Here is a 22,163-nt window from a genome sequence, read left to right on the forward strand (position 1 = left end):
GCACCATGGAGGTTGTGCCAGAAATGTAAACCTGACAACCAGTTCTGTGCTGTGGTTGTAGCGACTTTCCCGGCCCATGACGCGATGAACGAGGCGAGCAAACGATCTGATGCTGGCATCCTACTTTTTTCTGAGATTTTTCTAGAGTCACAATACTGGTGAAATCGTAAGAGACCGGCACCGTAATTCTCTCGTGTTTTGGGCTCTATTGAGACGAGCATTACGTCGAAAAGTTGCAGAACGTCTGCCAATGGGAGTTCTTCAAGAATGGAACTGTGAAACGAGTCTGAGTGCGGCGTGAACCATCTGCGAAGACGATCACGCGCAGGTACAAGAGGTCTAAGTGTTGAAGGTGCGAGTTCGTTGCCTTGTTTGGGTTTTCTTGGCTTTATCTTTTTGATGACAGCGGAGGGCGGTACCCCAACCGAGGGGGGAAGTGCCAAAGCCTCCCTCAGGTGAGCCAGAGCTGCCACGGCGTTGGCTGTTGCCGACGCCGTTCGACGATCGTTACTGGACATAAGATGCAATGAATGGCGTGAGCTCCTCGGGGAGCTGGAGTGGGGCAAGACGAAATTCGGGCGACCCAACCTCACCGCGAGAGATTGCGTCGGCCCGATTTCGAGCGGACTCGACATAAGAAAGTACGTGGAACACGTTGGAAGCCATTGCGATGGCCTCCACCCGTCTGATGCAAACGTTAACCTGAAAGTTTCTACTCCTTCCCTTCTGGAAGGAACCTATAACGCCTTGATTATCCGAGTGGATCAAGACCGAAGCGTCTTTCCACCCGCGATCGAACAACGTGCGAACTGCCAATTCGACGGCAATCGCCTCCAACCAACCGATATCTCTTCCGTTCCCCTTCCATCCGTCGCACAATGTCCAGGCGTTCCACTGTTCTCCCAGCACGATCCCAATTCCCCAGTCAGTTGATGCGTCCACCCATAGCCCGATGTCCTGCGTCCTTCCTCGTGGCGAGAGACTGCGGGGGGAGTGTTTGTGTGACAGAGTGTCCAACCACCACCTCAAATCACTCTTGACTGATGGTGGTGGGTGACGTGCTGCGAAACGTGCGTGGAATTTCGAGTGCGCGTTGAATTGGGCTATGAACCCTGATAGGTTGGCTAAGTATGCCCTCCCATGTGGGATCACGAACGACACGTGGGACAACGTTCCATTTACGCTCATAGCGTCTTTGCATGACAGTCGGCCACCTGCCTCTACGTGCGCAACGACAGAAGTGAGTTTCTTCAAATACTTGGCTTGCTTCTCGATCGGGAGTTCTACCGTGTGGTTGACTAAGTTCCATAGGAACCCTAAGTATATGAAGGCGATGGCGAAGTCGGTCCACTTGGTTGGGTGCCAAGGGATTCCTAGAGGTCGCGAATGCCTATAGACGTCTTGCAAGTCGTGCGCGTAGACGAACGGCGATTTTGAACCATCGGGCAGAAGTTCTCCCCCGCTGATCGCGAACCGGAAGAAGGTATGATCGTCTACCCATTTCTTGATGGGGCCCAACTCTAAGTTGTGCAAGATATCGACTGACGCATCTGCCACGTTGTCTTACTACTTGAGGGTCTTATATGTTTTTGTGTAAATGTAGTGACACCACAACTACACTTTGATAAGACAAGAGTTGCCAACTCCTCAAGTACACGGTCAACGGATTTTCTAGTTTTCTCGGTTGATAACGTGTCGTTCGTGGGAGGCTCGACTATACAGTCTGTCGTTGGTTCTTGGAATGGGGTTCGGTTTTGGATGGGATGATAGACCTAGATGATAGGCCTGATACGATGAACTGTGTAGAATAGATGGACTAGACTACGTTGACGAATGGTTTGTCCGAATGGTCCTTGGACAAATATACAAGTGGATGCGCTACACAACACTTGGCTGAAGTGTGTGGATCCTTTGATGAATGAGGGACCTTTGGTATGGAGCAAAAGTCCTTGGTGGTGTGGAATTGGGAAGCTGACTAAGCTTTACCCAGACAGATCCTTGCTGACGTAATCAAAGCAAGAATATCTCCTGAAGAGTTCTTTGCCCAAACAGCTCTTGGACAAAAGATATGGGTTGTGTGGGATGCTGACTAAGCTTTTCCCAGACAAATCCTTGCTGACTTAATCAAAGCAAGGAAACAGCAGTTCTAGACCAACAAAGGACTAGAAAAGAAGGTTAGGGTGACTAAATGCCCCTAACAACAGTAAAGATAGCACAAGACTAAGATTATATCAAATCTTAGTGTAGTAAGGCTGTCAGTATCAGCCTGCACTTCAGATGATAGATGTGAAGTGGGAAATCTCCAATATGGGGAGTCTCTCATTTCTCCTCAGAGAATTGAGCCTCCTTATATACATTTGGTGTGGGAAATATCCCAGGAACTGTATAGTACCAAGAAAATAGAAAGAGACACAAATCTCAGAAGAAATAAGGTAGTTGTAGCATAAAATGCAGAATTGAAGTGGAAAGAACACCAAAGGAGGAAAATGACTCATTCTGACTCATTTGACAGCAAATGACATCACTGTGGAGCAGTGTGGAGCATTTGTGGAGCAAAGTGGAGCTGAATGATATCATTGTGGAGCTATGACATCAAATGACATCATTGTGGAGTTATGACATCGAGTGACATCGTCCAAGATCAAATGACTCAATTCTGGAGTCACATGACTTCTCCTAGGGTTAATTACATGTTATGTAAGCTCAGATTGTGGCTGAAGCTCACATAACGTGCACAAATAAAAAAGAACAAGAGAAACAGAAGCAAGAAAGTCAACAAAGATAAACGTAAACAGAAGTAAACGAAACGCGAGCTTTCTGCCACTTTTTACTTCTCTTGCCTCAACATAGAGTAATTAGTCTAAAGCAAAAGCTTTTGGACTAGTATACCCTTATCCTATTGAATGTCAATGTATGATCTTCGTTTCATGCATGACATCCGCGGGGCAGTGAGATTACAACTGTCCCCAGTTGTCTTCTTCGTCATGAACAATCAGTGATCTGGTTGTTCATTTCTTGGCACATGCCAGCGATGCTCAAAATGTGCAATGCGCATGGCAGTCTCCAAAATAGTTAAACAGTGGAAGAAGTAATAGCATAATGGGCATAGCAGTTGGACTTCGTCTTGAAAATCATGATCCCAGTAGTACAACATCTGGCGGAAATGGCCATGTACATCACGATTAGGGTCCTCGTGTAGATGCATTTGCTCGCATTCATCTAGCAGAGTTTCAAAAGTCTCTGTGATAAACATGCGAGTCAAATGAACTGCTATGTAGTCGACGTTATTCATTATGCTATTGAAGAGGTGTGTGGTTTTGATAGTGGTCTTTGTTATCGCCAAGGAGGTTATTGAATTGGGATGGGTGGGATGGGCTATCTGTGCAGATTGCAATAGAAGTGCAATGCCAATGGACAGATATTACAGTGAAGGAATACGTCGTCTTCACGGTCTTCAGTGATATGCAGATTCCAATATGATAGTGTGATGGTGACAGGTGTGACAATGACAAGATATTGGTTTGGCAGGACAAGTCAAGACCAGAGTGGCGCTTCATGATTGATGGTCCCATTGACAACATCATAATATTTTGGCACGTTGATCTTTTGAGCGAACCATTGCCCCAGAAGTCGAGCACATCCCGATAGATGACTACATGGAAAGTTCATGTCCCTAATAGCACCATGGGCTATATTTTGGGGATACTTCATGAACATTACATGCCCCTAATAGCAATACTGGCTATATTCTTGGGCGTACATGTTCCTAGTCCGATGTGGGATATATCATGCTCTGCGTCCTTCTGCATATCGGACAAATGATCCAAAAGAAAAGGCCTATTGTTTCTGTGTTTTCGCCAGCTTGAACTTGCTGCATATTGATAATGATAGAGTGGTCAATTGTCAGACTGATTCGTCTGTCGTCCTTCGTCACTTGAGGGAATCGATTCTTCGTCATCACTGGAACTTTCTTCTATGCCCGATAATTGTGCTTCATCTCCCTCTAATGCATCGGCAAGTGAGGGTAGGATAGATGAATTGCGCGTGATGTAGGGAATTAATCGGAAGGCAGCTATTCCTCTTCGCGATAAATTTCCATTCATCTCCCTAAGCACGTATGATCCTCCTTTTGTTTGTCGGTCGACAACAAAGGGTCCCAGATAACGAGGTTTGGTCTTGCGGTTAAGTTCTTTCTCAACCTGTGGGTTTCGAACAAGAACCAAATCTCCTGGTTTAAAAGCATTGCGTTGCAAATGTAGGTGATACTTCTCTTCAAATTGAAGTTTTGACTTGAAGCGAGCTTTCTTGAGTGTCTGAGCTGCTTTTTCCAAGTCTTCTGGACGGCGTTCAATTTGGCGTATCCTCAACGCAAGAAAATCAGCCGGATCCATATTGGTATGGAAGCCTTCCACCATAAAAGTTGCCTCCATGAGGTCAAAGGGCAAGACAGGGTGGACTCCATGTACCAAGTAGAATGGCGATAATCCGGTAACACGACTGGAAGTGATATTTTCTGCAAATAGTGCAGCTTTCACTTTGTCTGGCCAGTGTGAAATGTGCTTTCCACAGCTCTTCACAATGGCTTCCCTAATATTGAAATGTCCACGCTCTACAACTCCATTCGCTTGGGAATTGTAAGGGGAAATTTGAATCTGGGGGATATTGACACGCTTGAGGAGTTGCTCAAACGCTCCTCTGACTTCTGGTCCATTGTCTGTAACGACTTGGCCAATGGCACCATAGCGGCAATATAGGTCTTCCCAGAAAAAGTTGGCCATGACTTTGGCCGTTGCTCTTCGTAGGGCTCTTCCTTCTACGAAGCGTGATAGATCGTCCCTGGCAACAACAAGATTTTTGTAGCCTGCAGCTGAAGGCATCTTCATAATATCCACATAAATCTTGACGAAGATTGTTGCAGGGGTGGAAATGGTAACCGGAATGTGCATCTTCCGTACACTACGGATTTGGCAGTCATGGCAAGATTGCACATGATGCTTAACATCCGTGTACAAGTGAGGCCAATAGAAGCGATATCGAATGGTCTCGAATGTTGCTTGTACTCCTTTATGTCCTAGCTCTTCGTGTGCATTGAGCAGGATAGACACTCTCTTATCACTGTCGAATATGACAAGCAAAGGTGGACGGCCAGGCAAGCGTTTGAACATCTGGTCGCCTCGGACAAAGAATTGTGTTGCCCGATTGACAAACTTTTTGCGCTTTGCTGTCTTTTCGAAATGAGGTGCTTCAAGCGTAGTCAAGAACTTGAATATGTCACGAAGGGACTTTTCTTGACTAGCTGAACCGGTGAGCACAGATGGAAGTGATGTCGATGGATAAGAGGGTCGTGTTTGACATAGGAAGTGTGGTCGATAGCGTTCTTGAGACATGCCACTGTACAAGGCAATGTCATCCAACCAGGAATCTTCATCTGGTTGTTCTTCTTCGTCTTCTGCTAGAGGTCGTCTTGATAATGCATCAGGACCTTTGAACCTCGTAGCAGGTACATGAATGAGGGTGAAATCGAATAGCAATATTCCTTGGATCCAGCGATTGATAGTAGCATTTGGCTGGAGGTCCGGTTCATTAAGCATTCCCTTGATGTACTTTGCGTCGACTTCAACATGCAGAGTTTGTACACCAATAATATGAAGTCGGAAATGCCTAAGAGCACGAAATAATCCATAGAGCTCTAGCTTTGGTTGGGAATATCTGGATTCTACATCTCCCATTGGAAGCGAACCATAGCGTGCGGGTCTTCGCTTTCCATTGTTATCAATTTGAGAGAGTATGATTCCAACCGCGATAAAGCTAGAGTCCACTGAGAGAATGACAGGGTTGGGTGATGTGTAGTCGATACTGCGCATGGCTGGGGCTGATGAAACTCTCTGTTTGAGAATTGCGAAAGCTTCATCTTGTCTGTCTCCCCAAATAAATGGTGTGTCTTTCTTCCATAGACACGTGATGGATTTTGCTAGTTCCGAAAATCCTAGGATCCATATGCGAACAGTACCACACAGTCCCATAAATCCTCTGGCTTCCTTGACAGTGGTAGGAATAGGCCATTTCAAAATCTTGGAGACTTTGTCTGTGTCTGGTAGTCTCCCTTCAGGTGTGCACCGTTGTCCAACAATAAGGACTTCTGGTAGACACAGCTGGATTTTGGTAGCAGCAAAGGTAGCACCAACATCTTTGATACGGTGCATTACCCTGTGGACATTTTCTGCATGCTCCCAAATAAATCTCCGGATACCAGGGTTTTCTTTTAAAACCTCTGGTTTGCCATCATCGTCCAGATAGACTGACTTAGGTCCTTTGACCGGTAAGTCATCTATGAACACATTGGCCACATGGGGAATTTCATCCTGCAGGACAAAGCTAGTGCATTTTTGAAACTCTGCAGGTGCATTCGTATATCCCATAGGCAAAGCCGTTAAACGTAGCAATCCCAATGGTGTTAGGAAAGCTGTCAAGTCTCTGCTATCTGGGTGCATTTTTCGTGCATCAAATCCCCAGAATAGGTCAAAAACTGTGTAACACTGGCATCCCGCAAAAGACTCGACAAAGTCATCTACGATGGGGATTAATCCAGCATCACGGATGGATATTTTGTTTAGGGGTTGAAGGTCATGGACGAGTCTGAGCTTTCCATTTTTCTTGAGTACACAGAACCAGCGCGAGCGATATGCGGATTGGCTTGGTTCGTATACTCCTGCTCCGATCTTTGTTTTTAATAGCTCGATGACCTTTTCCCTAATACCAGGTGGGATTGGAATATTCTTACATTCCCATGGAACATGGGGAATGGTAGGAATAATATATGGAGTGAAGTATGATTCCTTTAGCGTGCCTCGATCCGTTTCTTCAAAGGCAAGTGTATCTTGGTTTAGATCCATGATGTGCTCGAATAGCTTGACTTCCTGTGGCAGCAGGAATCCCTTGGAGTTGATATTTAGGCTATCCAAATTCTTTTGTGAAAGCCTTCCATTAGGGATGAAATTGGGTGGATTTCGAGTCAAGGGTGTCATGGATGCTAAAGGATCATGCGGAAAATGACGCAAAACGCGGGCTTCCTGTGGGAATGTTCCCGAGACAGGTTTAATCTTTTTGTCCACACGTTTGTACATGGTCATCACGGGTTCATAACTTGGATCATTGAGACTGGAAGCCGTACATTCAATTAAGAAGTCGGATTCTTCAATCTCGAAATTGTCCAAATCATCATAGTTTTCGGAGGGCATCATTGCCTGTCCTAGACTATCATAGTATTCTTGTATGGTTTGACTTTCGAGCACGTCACCAGGGTACACAAGCAAAGGAGATTCATTGAAATTGTCTAGTGTTTCACTAGTACAAATTCCTAGAACAAGTCCTTTCGTACTTGGGCCTGACGTAAGTCGAAACCGATACAAATACATTTTGAAACAGAAATAAACATACATGGCTAGCAGACAACAGAGAATTCGCAAACACGAACACAAATACATGGCTAGCAGACAACAGAAGATTCGCAAACACGAACACAAATACATGGCAAGCAAACACATGCAAAGAAAATAAAGAAAAACAAGATTTTGACTGTTTTTCGATGTTTTTGGATTTTTTATGAAGTTAGCACGACAAAATTTTTCCGCATCCAGATACGACTCTGGATGCGCAAATAGGGGTGTCCATGTGCTGTTTTTTGACTCTTTTATGAAGTTAGTGCACACAAAACTCTTTTGGCTAGTCAATGATGTCAGTGCACATGCATCATGACTAGTGCGAGGATTTACCTCGTCTTTAAGCAATGTAGAAGAGGTGACCAGAGTGTGGTTCACCATCTTCGTCCTCTCGATCTTCATCAGCATAGAAATGATAGAATGTTTTGTTGGCTGATGGAGATGAACGAAAAGGACTACATGCCATCATTACCAAACGGATCCGACGTACTCCGAGCAAACGGTCACGAGCATGAGCAAATGTAACAATCTCGTCTTCATTTTGTGAATCGAGAAGCCCGTGTTGCACAAGGGAGTAGACAATGTCTCGGTCGGGGAATGGTAAGACGAGGATGGATGCGATAATGTCCGCAAGTCGAAGTTCACCGTGGAATTCACAAACGGCACATAAAGCATTGAGGAGCTCGGTCTCGTCTCCATTGAAGAATGGATTAACCAAATTATGGTTATGGTGATAGAACGAGTCGTCAACGTGGGTTCCAAAGACTCCTTCCTTGTCGCAGTTCAGTACAAAGGGTTCTCGTCTGGCTTCTTCGTACATCCGTGGAGGTAGGCAGTCTTCGAGCAGTGCAAGTATTCCTTTGGCTTTGGCACGATGCTCGATAAGTTCTTCGGCTCGTTCAGTCCAGTCACGCGATGCGCGTGGTTCAGGTGATGCAACACTCAGATACTCCCCGTCAGCTCCAGGAAACAATCGTTGAGCTACCGTGTCTTGGTCCCAATCACGAGCACACAAATCGCTATGTTCATCAGCGTAGGTAGACAGCGCCAACGTAACATCACGAAGTAAGGGTGTGTGAGTGTCGGAGAGTGTTGGTAGGTCTGTGGTAAGATAGTCCTCCATAATCTGCTCATTTGTTGGAGCAGGTAATGTGATAGTTGAAGGATCGATTGTAGAAGTTTCCGAAGGAATGGGAGTAGGAGATGGATGAGAGAGCAGGACAGGACACACTGCATCTGTCCAGACATCTGTAGACATAGAGCGTGAAGCATCGGGACTGAATTCCAATACAGGGATTGGAGATGAAGGATGTGGCTCGAATAGTGAGCGAATGATGGAGTCGCCGGACTCAAGGACATGCGCAGTAGTGATCAACAATCCTGGTTCAAAGATGCGAGGGCTAGCATCTGAATGTTGACCAAAGATGGATGTGTTGTCAACAGCATCGTCAACAGTCATGAACTCGTCCAGCGCGGATTCAAAGTTTGAAGTTGCACTGGGAGTAAGCGGTGGTGTAACGAGTGCGGTCATGTCATTGAGTGGCTCGGTCATGGCTTCATCAAGGGAAGACACAACATCGGATTGGTATTCATCATAGGCGTTGGAAGAAATAGTAGTAGTGTATATAGAACTACCATCTCCCAAGCCAGAGTAGGCATGAAGATCAATGCCATGCTCTCCAGACATGTTTACCTCAAAGGCTGGGTCTGAAGTAGCGCAGAGATCATCAACATTCCCGACAGTGGTACCCTGGTCGTCGTTGACACTGGGTTCTTCAGAAGACTCGTCTCCTGGATACACAAGATCCGGGAGATTGTAGAGACGCGCATTATATGCTAGAGCGTCATTGAGTACACGAGTGAGATCTTCTGCCGCTGAATGAATGGAACGAGACATACCATCCAACACGTTAAGATTTCCATCCCTCTCCTTTACAGTAGGAGTAGTGCTAACAGCAGGATCAGTGCAAGGCGTAGATGGCGCGTTTGCAGACAAGAGATCCTCTGGCTCAGGGAGGTAGGAGTATGTGTTGGAGGCGTCTGCCTGGATTGGACCAATGAATGGAGTAGACGTGTTAGATACATTAACATCGTCTACTGGAATTGAGTTGCCATAAGAGTAGGCATTGGGAGTGTTGCAAGGCGTTGGAGTCGCAAATGATGTAGATGTCCCGCATCCAGATACAACACTGGATGCGCAAGAGAGTTCCCGAGATGGCAAAAATTCTCCGCATCTAGATACAGCTCTGGATGCGCCAGAAAGTGCCTCTGACAATGAAATTTTTCCGCATCTAGATACGGCTCTGGATGCGCCAGAAGGTGCCTGCGATGACGAAAACTTGCCGCATCCAGACACAGCACTGGATGCGCAAGTGGTGGTACAGATGTGCTGGTTGGCAGGGTGCCTTGCAACGTATGATGCTCCCAAGGTGTGTGCAAGTTGAGTGGCATACTCAGTAGCATATGATACGTGAGCATCTCCAGGCTTATGAGCTGTTAAGAACGCGTTGTCGTGAAGGACAGATGTGTTAGGGGATGGTAATCGAGCCTGGATTGGAGATGCTGATGGGAGAGCGCTAGTGGACATGGAGTCGGCACTAGGATCCGCGGTAGGCGTAAATGCAGATGTGCGTGCACTTAATGTATCAAAGACATTTTGCACTGCACATGGTGAGAGTCTGTCTTGCGGGACAGAGTCAAATGACATACTATTAGCCACTACAGGCTCTGCTCCTTCATTGCCGATCCGTCCAGTATTGTACTGATGGTGTTCCTGTCCATGAGCCGATGCCCAAAGGACAGGAGAGAAGACTGGAGACGGAGGACTGATAGAACGAGTAGGAGAGGGTGTATTGGGTGTAGGGCTAATAGTAAATGATAGTTCTGAATCGGAACAATTGAACTTCAACCGACATTGCCCAGACTTCCTGTTTTGGAATCCGAACAGACCCGGGAATGAATTTTGGAAGGGACCGTCCATAGTCACGTGTGCCACCGAATTTGGTAATGTAGCAAATCGTTGTTTAGCACTGATTGCACCAAACTGAGGGCTAGGAGGGTGCCACTTCGTCTGCTGGGGACCATCCATTTTTATAGAGTCTGCAACATCCTGTTTTGCAAATGAATGATCTTTGCAATCGGCTTGGCAGGAGTTGATCTGTGGACCCAATAATGATCTCGTGTAGCCAATCTTGCTACCAATTTTGGAATTTGGGTCACGTCCAGCAGTGATTGAATAGCTCGAAGGTGCTTTGTCATAACCCTTTTGACTAAGCGCCTTGAAATGATGCACAGATGGTTTGGTATGCATTTCTAGCTTGTTTGTCAAGGAAAAGATACCAGGTAACTTTCCTCCAAGCCAGGTAGCAGGTTCGAAAGACCATTCAGGGTCTGTACCATCTGGTGTGCATAGGATTTCGTATTGGACCGCAAATCCTTGTGGGTCCTTGAATAAGAGCCATGTTCCGTCCTTCCTTTCGTCAATTGAGACGTAGTTTCCGCGTTGCCACGGTCGTCCAAGTAATAGACTGAAGGGAACATGGTCTCCAACATAGAGATTAGCCTGAGTTTGAACCCCACCGCAAGTCAAGGGTACATTCTGAACTAATCCACGTAATTGTCCTTCCCCGCCATTAGCATCATTCATGCTAGTTGCACGCCTAATATCGATAGGTCTATTGATCACCGTCTTCCAAATGTGACGGTTGACGATGTTAAGCTGACTTCCAGTGTCAATGATGGCATGGATAGGTTGTCCATCACATTGCATGGTAAGTCTGATCAATAGTCCACGTGTTTTGGTCCATACGGAATGAGCTTCAGTCGGAATTGGTTTGGGTTTGATTGCATTAGCAAGGAGTCCAGACAGTTCACGAGAAGTGCCTAGAATCTGACCCACTTCCAATTGGACTGGAGTCTTCAATACAGATTCCAATACTTTCTCTGGTTTGGTTCGAGTAGAAAGATCGGAGACACGTTGTCGTACAATTTTCTTGTCGGGGTTGGATTCGTCCTTGTTGACCGCCTGTTCTTTCTTCTTCTTTTCATTAACTGCTTCCTTAGGTCGGTCATTCCTATTGGTGACATCTTCCATGATGACATCTTCATCGTCTTCGTTAAACCGAGCACGTTTCATGGTACGCGGGATTTCTTTGGCTACATTGTGATGCTTGTTTTCGGATAATGGGGCAGGTTTAGAATGACCTTCTGCAGGTTTGTACTGCCTTGGGAATCGCGGGGCAGTCTGAATATTTTCTTTGACAAAGCCCTTTCCCTTCTGACCATTATCTCTTCGATCCTGTGGTTTGCTCATGGGAGGGGGAAAAACACCATCAAACCGCTCACGTCGAGCGTGTGTGTTTGTTTTGATGTTCCTCTCAGCAGGATAGACGTAGTAGTCTTCATCGTCATCGGTGGTAGCTGGTACCATATAGACTTCATCCTCAGAATCTGAATCATCCGACGTATAAAAGTCACTTGGATATTCATAGATTTGAGGGGTCTTCTTCTTCTTCTTCATCTTTGTGACCTGTCTGACATCTTTTTCAGGGTCTTCTTCTTCGGAGGGTACCCTAATGAAGTTTGCAGCTGGTGCTTTCCTATCCTCTCGATTAATTGCCTCGAGCATAGTCTCATCAGGCAATTTTCGGATAGTAGCTCCATTGGGTCTCTGAAGTTGTCCTCGCTGGTTCCTCTCGATCTTTCCTTGGGAAATCAACTGGTTTAACTTTACACAGTTGAACATGGAGTGTCCCTTTTCTCCACACCCATAACAGATCTTCTCAAGTGAACCAGGGGCTATATAGAATCGCGAACCTGGTTGAGGGAAATTTCGTCCTCCACCATTTCGTCGATTGTTAAAAGCTTGGTTTCCAGTGTTCCCAGTGGTCCTAGTCTGAGTATTAGATGCTCCTCCATTCCTTCTAAAAGGTGGGGATACAATCTTCATGACAGTAGGATCCAACTTGGTTGCACGATAATACAACAATCCATACTGAGGATCATCGAGAGACATAGAATTGAGTTGCTTAATGAGCCCCTCAATCTCATCGATGGGTTCCAAAGATGTAGCTGAACTATCCTTGACCTTTGATGAAGGTTCTTTAGGCGTTTTGGAGCCAGAATGATTGCCTTTGTGTTTAGAGGCTTCCTTGACACGCGAGTGTTTCTTGTGGGATTTCTTTGTGGATCTGCGAGACTTTGGCTCGAGTTCTTCCTCCGAATCGCTTGACGTAGTGTCAGAGCTAGTAGAGTCAGAAGAGCTGGTCTCAGTGTCCGAAGGAGAGGTTTCAGTCTCGTCCTCGGAGATGAGCAGATCGGCATCAAAGCGGTCCCGGTGAAGTAACTTCTCTGCGGTAGAAGTAACCTTGTCAACAGCAAATGCCTTTGACAAATCCTTATCAGGATCCTTTGCCATAAGGCGGCTTTCAATCTTTGCCCGAAGGCCTTTGTAGATTCCTTCCCAAAAATAAGAGGCAAACTCATCTTTTGTGATTTTCTTTGCGGATTCTAACCAACCCGCAATCGTAATGAACCCTCTTACATACTTTTTCCAAGCAGCAAGAGTCGGGATACGTTTCCCCCTTGTAGCCTTGACATAGGCTAATAGATCCTTCCTCTTGTATCTTTTTGAATCGAGGTCGGCATCATAGTATTTCAGGATGTCTGCCTTAAGAGCATCCCAGTTGGGAGTTCTAAAGGAAGGTAATCCTTCAATAAATTCCTCGACATTGCGAGATGTGTACTGTGTCACAGTCTCGCATTTTTCCTTGTCCGAGAGCACTTGGTTGTAATCACACAACTTTTCATAGTGCTTCAAGAACTTTTTCACCTTTGAGAAGTCTCCCTTGAACTTCTTAGGTGCGGCTTTACTACCCGGGATGGGCATAGTAAGGATGGATAGTGCCATGGTACTAGATGATGGTGCCATGGTAGATTTCGACGAAATATGCACGAATAGGATTCAGGTGTATTCCTGAACACGATAGGGTATTTGCTCGAGGATGGAGCAAATATGATAGAACAATTTGTGCAAGAACCAAAGAAGCCTCCCTCGCGGTGGGCTCCAGTGATGTCTTACTACTTGAGGGTCTTATATGTTTTTGTGTAAATGTAGTGACACCACAACTACACTTTGATAAGACAAGAGTTGCCAACTCCTCAAGTACACAGTCAACGGATTTTCTAGTTTTCTCGGTTGATAACGTGTCGTTCGTGGGAGGCTCGACTATACAGTCTGTCGTTGGTTCTTGGAATGGGGTTCGGTTTTGGATGGGATGATAGACCTAGATGATAGGCCTGATACGATGAACTGTGTAGAATAGATGGACTAGACTACGTTGACGAATGGTTTGTCCGAATGGTCCTTGGACAAATATACAAGTGGATGCGCTACACAACACTTGGCTGAAGTGTGTGGATCCTTTGATGAATGAGGGACCTTTGGTATGGAGCAAAAGTCCTTGGTGGTGTGGAATTGGGAAGCTGACTAAGCTTTACCCAGACAGATCCTTGCTGACGTAATCAAAGCAAGAATATCTCCTGAAGAGTTCTTTGCCCAAACAGCTCTTGGACAAAAGATATGGGTTGTGTGGGATGCTGACTAAGCTTTTCCCAGACAAATCCTTGCTGACTTAATCAAAGCAAGGAAACAGCAGTTCTAGACCAACAAAGGACTAGAAAAGAAGGTTAGGGTGACTAAATGCCCCTAACAACAGTAAAGATAGCACAAGACTAAGATTATATCAAATCTTAGTGTAGTAAGGCTGTCAGTATCAGCCTGCACTTCAGATGATAGATGTGAAGTGGGAAATCTCCAATATGGGGAGTCTCTCATTTCTCCTCAGAGAATTGAGCCTCCTTATATACATTTGGTGTGGGAAATATCCCAGGAACTGTATAGTACCAAGAAAATAGAAAGAGACACAAATCTCAGAAGAAATAAGGTAGTTGTAGCATAAAATGCAGAATTGAAGTGGAAAGAACACCAAAGGAGGAAAATGACTCATTCTGACTCATTTGACAGCAAATGACATCACTGTGGAGCAGTGTGGAGCATTTGTGGAGCAAAGTGGAGCTGAATGATATCATTGTGGAGCTATGACATCAAATGACATCATTGTGGAGTTATGACATCGAGTGACATCGTCCAAGATCAAATGACTCAATTCTGGAGTCACATGACTTCTCCTAGGGTTAATTACATGTTATGTAAGCTCAGATTGTGGCTGAAGCTCACATAACGTGCACAAATAAAAAAGAACAAGAGAAACAGAAGCAAGAAAGTCAACAAAGATAAACGTAAACAGAAGTAAACGAAACGCGAGCTTTCTGCCACTTTTTACTTCTCTTGCCTCAACATAGAGTAATTAGTCTAAAGCAAAAGCTTTTGGACTAGTATACCCTTATCCTATTGAATGTCAATGTATGATCTTCGTTTCATGCATGACAACGTGTCCTTGGACCCCTCCAGCTGTTGTCAAGCCGAAGGGAAAAACGTGATCTATGAAAAACTCGTCTCCCACCGAGACAACTAGGAAGCGTTTGTGAGGCGGCCACACTGGAATCGTTCGATACGCTGCTTCTATGTCCAGTGTGGCCGCTTCCGTTCCCGGCGGGGCAGTTGCTACCTGTAAGAGAACGAGGTAAGCCACATGAAGTCTCTATGTGCGCGTCTCGAGCCTCTGTGTCGCCTCGCACCATCGTGCGAGTACGAATCTAACTGACAGCCAGTACACTCGTACTGCTGGTGTCTGAGACAAGCACCGTCGCGTCTCGTCTAAAGTGCCGTCGCACAGGTGTTGCACACCTTCGTATTGTGGACCCCCACCATCGTGCGGGGTCACTGGGAAGGGAAGAGAAAGGACTTACTATTTCTGCTATTAACGCGGCCGTCCCCCATTCTGTAGGGAAGTCATCGGCGTCCAGCCAACTATTGACTGAGTAGCCATCTTCATTTTCGCATGATAAGTCCCGCACGATGCGGTATTTCCCTGGTTCACCGGCCTTCTCTACCAGTCCCAAGGGCGATGACACGAAATCTCCTCCTAGTATGCGCTGTACTTCCTCTTTGGTGAAGGGCCCTGACATGCGCCCTAGTGCTACTTCCTCACTGCAATATTTCTTTATGATTTCTGGTCTGTCTGTTGCGGATTTGTGATTCTTTGGCGTGTATGTGCGCGTGGGCGGAGGTATGTCCCCAATTGGGAATCCGTGCCGCATGTTAAATGTGAGGTCTGAGTATTTTTTTGTTAGGCCGAACTTGTGCAAGAAGAAATCGAATGCGTCTGCTATGTAAGGGGTTATGATGCGATTGTAGACGTCGCTAACAAGACTTGGAAGCGACTCCGTGTGTGGAGCTTCCACACTGGGAACAAACGTGGAGGATTTCGGGGCCGTGTCGAGCGGGACAGCGTCCGAGGTTGTATGAGATACAGACGATCTCCTTGGTTGTTTTGAGGAGGATCTTGTTGTCTTGTGCCATGCAGACGGGTGCTCCTCCCTTGATGGTTTGGGTGTGAGTGCAGCCGCTTGACTTGTGTCCGACTCTGCCGCAGATAACGCAAAGGAGGTTGTCGGACGACGTCTCTCCTTTGCCCCTTCGAAAGGGCTTCCCTTCATTGGAAGGTCCGGCTGTCGTCGAGTATTCTGGCTTGCGTGGGGGGTAAGGATTGTACCTCACGCTCCCGTTGTTCCCACGATCCCGATCCAACCTCGAATCTATCTTTACCTCGCTCCAACGACCCTTGTATGCGCCTGTGTCCAGAAAGACATTGGTGTTGAAGAACCTACGACGAGTTTCTATATCGAATTTTAGTACCGCTTGAAAGTTTGTGGTAAATTCGTCCCGTGACATGCAGAACGTTCGGTGGGTGGTGAACCTTGAAACAGTGTCATCGTCTGCGATGATGGCTAGGAGTTTAAGGAAATTGCTGGTGGCCTCGAAGAAGAAGTCGGCTGTAAGGGTGTTCTCTGGGGGGAAGCCGCTTGTCGTGTCCATGACTATCATTTTCGGGTCGCTGAGAACTAGCCCTTTCTTCAACTTCACGCAACCAGGGTCCTCGTGCATCTTCCTAAGGGCAGCGTTTGTGAGCAATGTAAGCGGAATGTGAACCTTAGCTTTGGCTAGGTTGAGGAGGGGGCGTGGTATCTCGAAGAGGCCTTCAGTCTCAGTAGCAAGGATAGTGTTAGCGCTGGTGAATATTTTTTCCTCGGATGTGGACGTTGACGCTACCACTAGCTGGTCGGCTAGTGCCTTCTCAGCCTCTTCCACGGCGATGTTCCCAACGTACTTCCTGGTAGAGGGCGTCAGAGTTTTTAGATATGCAGCCGCTCCCATCATTTTCTTGCCCAAGGCGGTCTGTGCGAAAGGTGTTGAAGGCTCTGAAGCTGGTTCGTCTAGAGGTGTCTCGTCGTCGGAGGTATCTTCAATGAAGTCAGGATCAGCACGCAGTTGTGCTCTAGCACGGTTTCTTTCAACTCGTCGCGCGTTTTCTTCAGCGACGGCCTCGCGATCACCTAGATCCACAATGCTTAAGGTGTTCTTCTGACTGATTATTCTTGATAAGCGTGCCGCTTCGCTGTCGGAAATTCCTCCTGTATCCCCAGTGGGGTTAAAAGCGTCCGTGCTTTTCCCACCCGCGCCTGCAGGGGGGCCAGAAATCGAGAACTCTGTCATCCTGATAAATAATTAGCTTTAGCGTGACGGAGGCTCGAATTCTCAATCTTAAAAGAACAATCGAGCAAGCGCGAGGTGGAGTCAGAAGACGAGAGGTAAATCAGACAAAGCGACGCGCGTTCACCTCGACGTGCTTCCTCGATTAGTAAGCAATCGTTTGAGCTTATTCAGCTCACGCGTTCGCTGAAAGCTCAAACTGCACCCTGCTTTTGATTTTTCTGCCTATCGATTTTTGGCGGATCTTGGGGGCATTGTATTGAAATTATGAATTGTGTTGAGCCGACTGGTTAGTTTCAGTCTTCTGATAAGACAACTTGAGGCCTGGGCCTGCTAGTGAGGGCTGAACGTTTGAACGGTGAACAATAATGGTGGTAAGTGAGAGAGCATCCACGAGAGCGTGGGATGCGGTGTTTCAAACCGTTGGGCTGATCTGCCGTGAACCGTGGCGCACGCCTCGGTTGTTGTTTCCTTGCAATTACAGACAATTCAGTACACACCATGAGGTCCATATAGTAAGTACTTAATTGTTTTCTGCGTGCACTTCTGGCTTGCTTCTAGTCTTGTATTCAGTAGCTCGAGTTCACTTTTTTAAATGTCACCCCGCCTCCGTCGGAGTCCGTCCATCGCTTCTCGACTTTCCTAAGTGGATGAGTGGTCTCTGAAAACCGTTTTCCGTGTTCGAAAGAACCTTGTCTGGCCCTTCTTACGCTGTCTTTGAAACTGCAGGGATCTCTATTAGTTTCTCATGCTTCTCCTCACTTGTCATTCACAGTCTCCGACTCGCGAGGCGTAGAGCTGCAGTTTGATCATGAACCCGCACACCAAACAGGTTACAGCGCTTCGAATTTAAACTTCAAAATCATCCAGCCCATTTGGTACGTCACACTGCTAGTCTTCACAACCTATATCATACTTATACATGTCTGTCAGAACTCTATCCAGTGCACGACATGAATATTTAATATGTAGAAGCACCCAGAATTTGATTATTCACCTGATTATGTAGCAGAACCCGGAACTCGTCCGACAGCGCAGTCCATTTGGAATCACGTCCCAGGTTCAAATGCCTTGTCAACCCATTGATATGCCGTATCTATATACTCGTCAACGTCACTCGTGTGCTCATGTCTGTTCAATCGCTTGCAAAAATATTGACGAGATCAAGTTACAACATCACCCTGCACCGTTCCATCGCCATGAAGCCACCACCGCGGTCAGGGGTCGGCGGGGTACTGCGATCAGCGATAATAGGTGCGAGTGGCTGGCATATCCGCAAGTCTGTGAGATTCGGCTTATGCGGATAGAGGTTGAGGCCTGAGGGGCAATACAGCAACGGTATGTGAGTGTTTCAAGGAGGTACATCGCCGATCAAGTTCCTTTAATGTTCATCGACCTCACTAGTAATAACTGATATCTATCACAGCCAGGAATCTCATTTTCCGCACGCCTGTCCGCCGCAGGCTACGTGAATCCTGGTGTAGGTTCATCGAAGTTTGCATTTAAGTACACTTTTGCACGATCTGTGCACTGAGGTCCATAAAGAATATTAAGAATACACCTAGTAATGGGTGAATCAACTCGTGAGTCGTGATTTTGGAACTGGATTTGTCCGAGTACTCATTCCACAGCAAGATCTATGTAACGTGTTCGGAAAACGCTCGCCGTCACAACTCACAGTAAATATACCACCACAACCACTTCCCTGGCTGATATTATGCTCTATTATATGGAGAGGCCATGCGCCAGGCACCGCTCAGGCCTATCAGATGTCGTCGCCAAGTATCTACTCCTCGCAGTGACGTTTGATCACGCGTCTGGCGGATTATGCGAATGCGAAAGTCGGGCGAATGTACCCGTAACTGCACTCTCGATGCCTTCTAAGGCATTCAAAATAATCACATCACGGAACGTGAGCCGATATCTGTTTCGTTACCCAGCATCCAGCGGTACAGGATACAGGCAGATTGTTTGGCTGCCTCCTACACTACCTGTGTATAAAACCCAACGTACCAGCTCCCGACTCAGACAACACCAACAACTTTCAGCCATGAAGTTCACTCCATTCACAGCTATGATCGTATCTGCCACAGTGATGGCTGGCGTAGCTATCGCATCCGACGACCTGGTGATAACGCCCCAGAACCTGCCCTGCAAAACAGCCAGTGAGCACTTCTACAGCTTACCTGCAGACCTAGACCGCATGCTTAAGGCTATCCACAGGTTCGGTGGGGTGCGCAACAGGCCTCAAAGGTTACAACGGCGGCAATGATTACGGGTATTTCTGTGGACCTAAGCACAAAATCATATCCTGGACGCCATGCTCGTGCAAAAAGTGTTGTCGTGTAACTTCCGAGGGGAATGACTTCACTTGTTCATGATCCTTGATGCTTGCTCAACTACACAGTGCTGAGTGAGCCTGTCCTTCTTTGTTGCCTTCCGAGTCCGAGTGTTGATTTGCGTGCTTTTGCCAGTGCATAGAACGTTTAGCATGATACGTGCAAGACTCAGGGCGTGAAGGAGTGCTGTAGCGTAGCGTTAATATGCCAAGCAGTTCTGGAGCCAATTGAATCATGATCACACTGTCTCGATGTCCAAAAAATCAAGATGATTGAGCGCACCAATGCAAAACATATCAATATTCGGCGCACACTCTTCCATACAACCTACATTGATATATTTCTGATTTATAATCTTGTGCTCTGACCTACCGTGACGAAAGGCCATATGTTCCCTCACATAAGCCGTCGCGTTGCCGTAGTGTGCTGTACAGAAATATAAGAGACACTACTAAGTCTGTCGATACTCCTCGTTTGGGCTGTCCTTGGAGAGGGAGGCGTTGACTTAATTGGCCAGGCTCAAAACAACGGGGTTTTTGAGGATGTGCTAGTAGAGATATCAGGTATGCCTCTCCCTCACGCTTAAGCCTGGACAAAATGTGTTAGTAGAGGTCGTTTTACGGCGGGACAGATATATTCACCTGATGTCATCAATATAGGTATTGCCGAGTTCGAAAGAGTTGTCGCTCGCCGACACCCTGCTTTCTGCGAGGTTGAAGGTGCTAATATATGTCTTAGCAAATGTCATTTACCTCTCAGTGGACGGGGCGACGAAAGAAACGCCACGTGCCTCACTGAGAAGCTCGTCTTGCTTGAACAGGCTCACGAGACGCGCACGAAAAAGTTTTCCAATAGTGGTCATCTCCATCTGGTCCACAGGGATGGGCACGCCGAACTGGTAACACGGCGATCATCTTCACATAGATATCTCGCAGGGTCCGGTGCACGGTGTAGAACTTGGTGGAGGCATCCGCCCCACCAAGGTCGAAAGTTGGTGAGTAGAAAATAATGAACCCTTCGGTGTACTGGCCAGGAGCGCGGTATGGGGCAGGTTGGTTTCGGGCTCGGGGATACCATATGAGAGACCATAAATGGTGGTGGTGTCCTTGATACGACCGCCAAGGTACGAGACGTCGTTCTCGATAATGCCAACATCGCCAGTGCGGTACCAGCAAAGCTAGAGGACATAACCTAGGCGTTGTTGTAGTAGCGTACGAAAGACCATCGGTACGCGAATTTGAAGCTCGCCGCTCTCAGTCGAAACGTAGGTGGATCTGCAGGGTCACATCTCGCAACCACCGACGGAACTACCGAGATCAGGGAATTTGCGATCAGGCTGGGTTGCGAGGATATTCACATGGTAGTTGTAAATACGTTCGGCCGCTGATAGGCCAATCAGCTGAGATATCAATATGCCTAAGGTATACTTACCAAGTTTCCGTCATTCCAAACCAGATGCGATCGCAAAGGATATAGCGAAGGGTTTCTGGTTAAACTCTGAAGTTCATCGTAGCGACAAAGGCTTGCGCTGTCTTGGAAAAAATGAATCCACACCCACTTTTGCTTGATAGAGGACAGGTCCAAGCACCCGAAGAGATCAGTGCATTCCTCTAAATCATAAGTGAGCTTGGAGAGCAGGAAGTTTGGGACATAAGCCAGCTCGATTGACTAACAATAGAACGATGAGAGAAACATAAGTTTTCGTCGATGTACCTTTTCGTCGAACGGAGTAGCCGGAGAGGATCAGCAAGGACTCACCGTAATGGACTATTACTTTAAGCGAGAATTCTCGTTGGCAAGCAGCGAAACCTATCAAATCTTCGAACCTACTACTATATACTCGATACCGGTGTCTGTAGGTGGCGAAAGTAAAACAACACGATGTGACGCGTCGCGGGCCGCGCTGTTACAAATCCCGAGTTTTATGTAAGCCTGTCACATTTACCGTATGCTTCAAGTTGTCCTCCGCGTTTTGTCCGCGTTAAACGTTTGTACAGCTCGGGGATGTATCAATCATCAGTAGTACTAGTGTGCCTCCTGCGGCCGGTGTATTGTTTCTAATGGCAATCTCAGATGAGGGTTTTCAGATGTCATGATCCGAGATTCCGAGTCACTACCTTGTCAAGCCCATTGCGCCGCGTCAAACCTCATCGATCATCCTTGCTGGGTCAATGCCACGTCGAGCCCCACCCTTCGCGTCAGCACCAGTTGGCAGTACAGCCGTTTTTACATGCTAACAGAATTAGACGTTATGGCACCGCATACATTGGCAGAGGAGAGGGGAAGGAGGGTAGTCATTCAAAGTGATGTACACACTAGGCCTTTACGACTCTGCGTTGTTTCTAATGATATCGTTTTAAGCCATATCCTCTCCCACCTGTGAGGAATCGCAGAGGACTCTCGGGGCTAGTTCCCAAGTACTTGGTCAAGGTTATAAACCGTTCTGCTACAAATGCTCGATAGCCTCCGAACTCTAAATCCACGACTGCAAGTTCAAGTTCCAGCGCACAGGGTCTTTCGTCACTCACCAGTCTCACTCTCGGCGAACCAAATTCCGGTCAGTCTTCTAATTCAGAGATCAAATTGCAAGTGCCAAGGAGGCTGTCATCCGTTTTGTCCAGGTATTCCACAACTGACCCATACATGTTAGCAAAATACACGCTAACGAGCCAACGCAACCACTGGCCCGGCCACCAGTAGTTGGTCATGCGG

General features: G+C 46.8%; 3 protein-coding genes across 3 annotated transcripts; 1 reads left to right on the forward strand and 2 right to left on the reverse strand.

The window, feature by feature from the left end:
* Positions 1-19,136: 19,136 nt before the first annotated feature.
* On the forward strand, positions 19,137-19,693 carry DEU56DRAFT_816982 (uncharacterized protein). Its single transcript, XM_041353887.1, has 3 exons — positions 19,137-19,277; positions 19,336-19,525; positions 19,587-19,693. Exons 1-2 carry the CDS (start codon positions 19,163-19,165, stop codon positions 19,491-19,493), a joined length of 273 nt encoding a protein of 90 aa, XP_041205962.1. The 5' UTR covers positions 19,137-19,162; the 3' UTR covers positions 19,494-19,525; positions 19,587-19,693.
* Positions 19,694-19,756: 63 nt separating this feature from the next.
* On the reverse strand, positions 19,757-20,224 carry DEU56DRAFT_816983 (uncharacterized protein). The gene is made up of 2 exons (XM_041353888.1): positions 20,093-20,224; positions 19,757-20,039 (listed from the first exon to the last, which is right to left on the reverse strand). The coding sequence occupies exons 1-2, from the start codon at positions 20,197-20,199 to the stop codon at positions 19,820-19,822; spliced, it is 327 nt and encodes a 108-aa protein (XP_041205963.1). The 5' UTR covers positions 20,200-20,224; the 3' UTR covers positions 19,757-19,819.
* A 44-nt stretch (positions 20,225-20,268) lies between these two features.
* On the reverse strand, positions 20,269-20,747 carry DEU56DRAFT_493494 (uncharacterized protein). The gene has a single exon (XM_041346492.1). The coding sequence runs from the start codon at positions 20,637-20,639 to the stop codon at positions 20,310-20,312; it is 330 nt and encodes a 109-aa protein (XP_041205964.1). The 5' UTR covers positions 20,640-20,747; the 3' UTR covers positions 20,269-20,309.
* Between the last annotated feature and the right edge of the window lie 1,416 nt (positions 20,748-22,163).

This window comes from Suillus clintonianus (assembly GCF_016758775.1).
Source record: "Suillus clintonianus strain FC179 chromosome Unknown DEU56scaffold_63, whole genome shotgun sequence".
Taxonomy (NCBI): domain Eukaryota; kingdom Fungi; phylum Basidiomycota; class Agaricomycetes; order Boletales; family Suillaceae; genus Suillus; species Suillus clintonianus.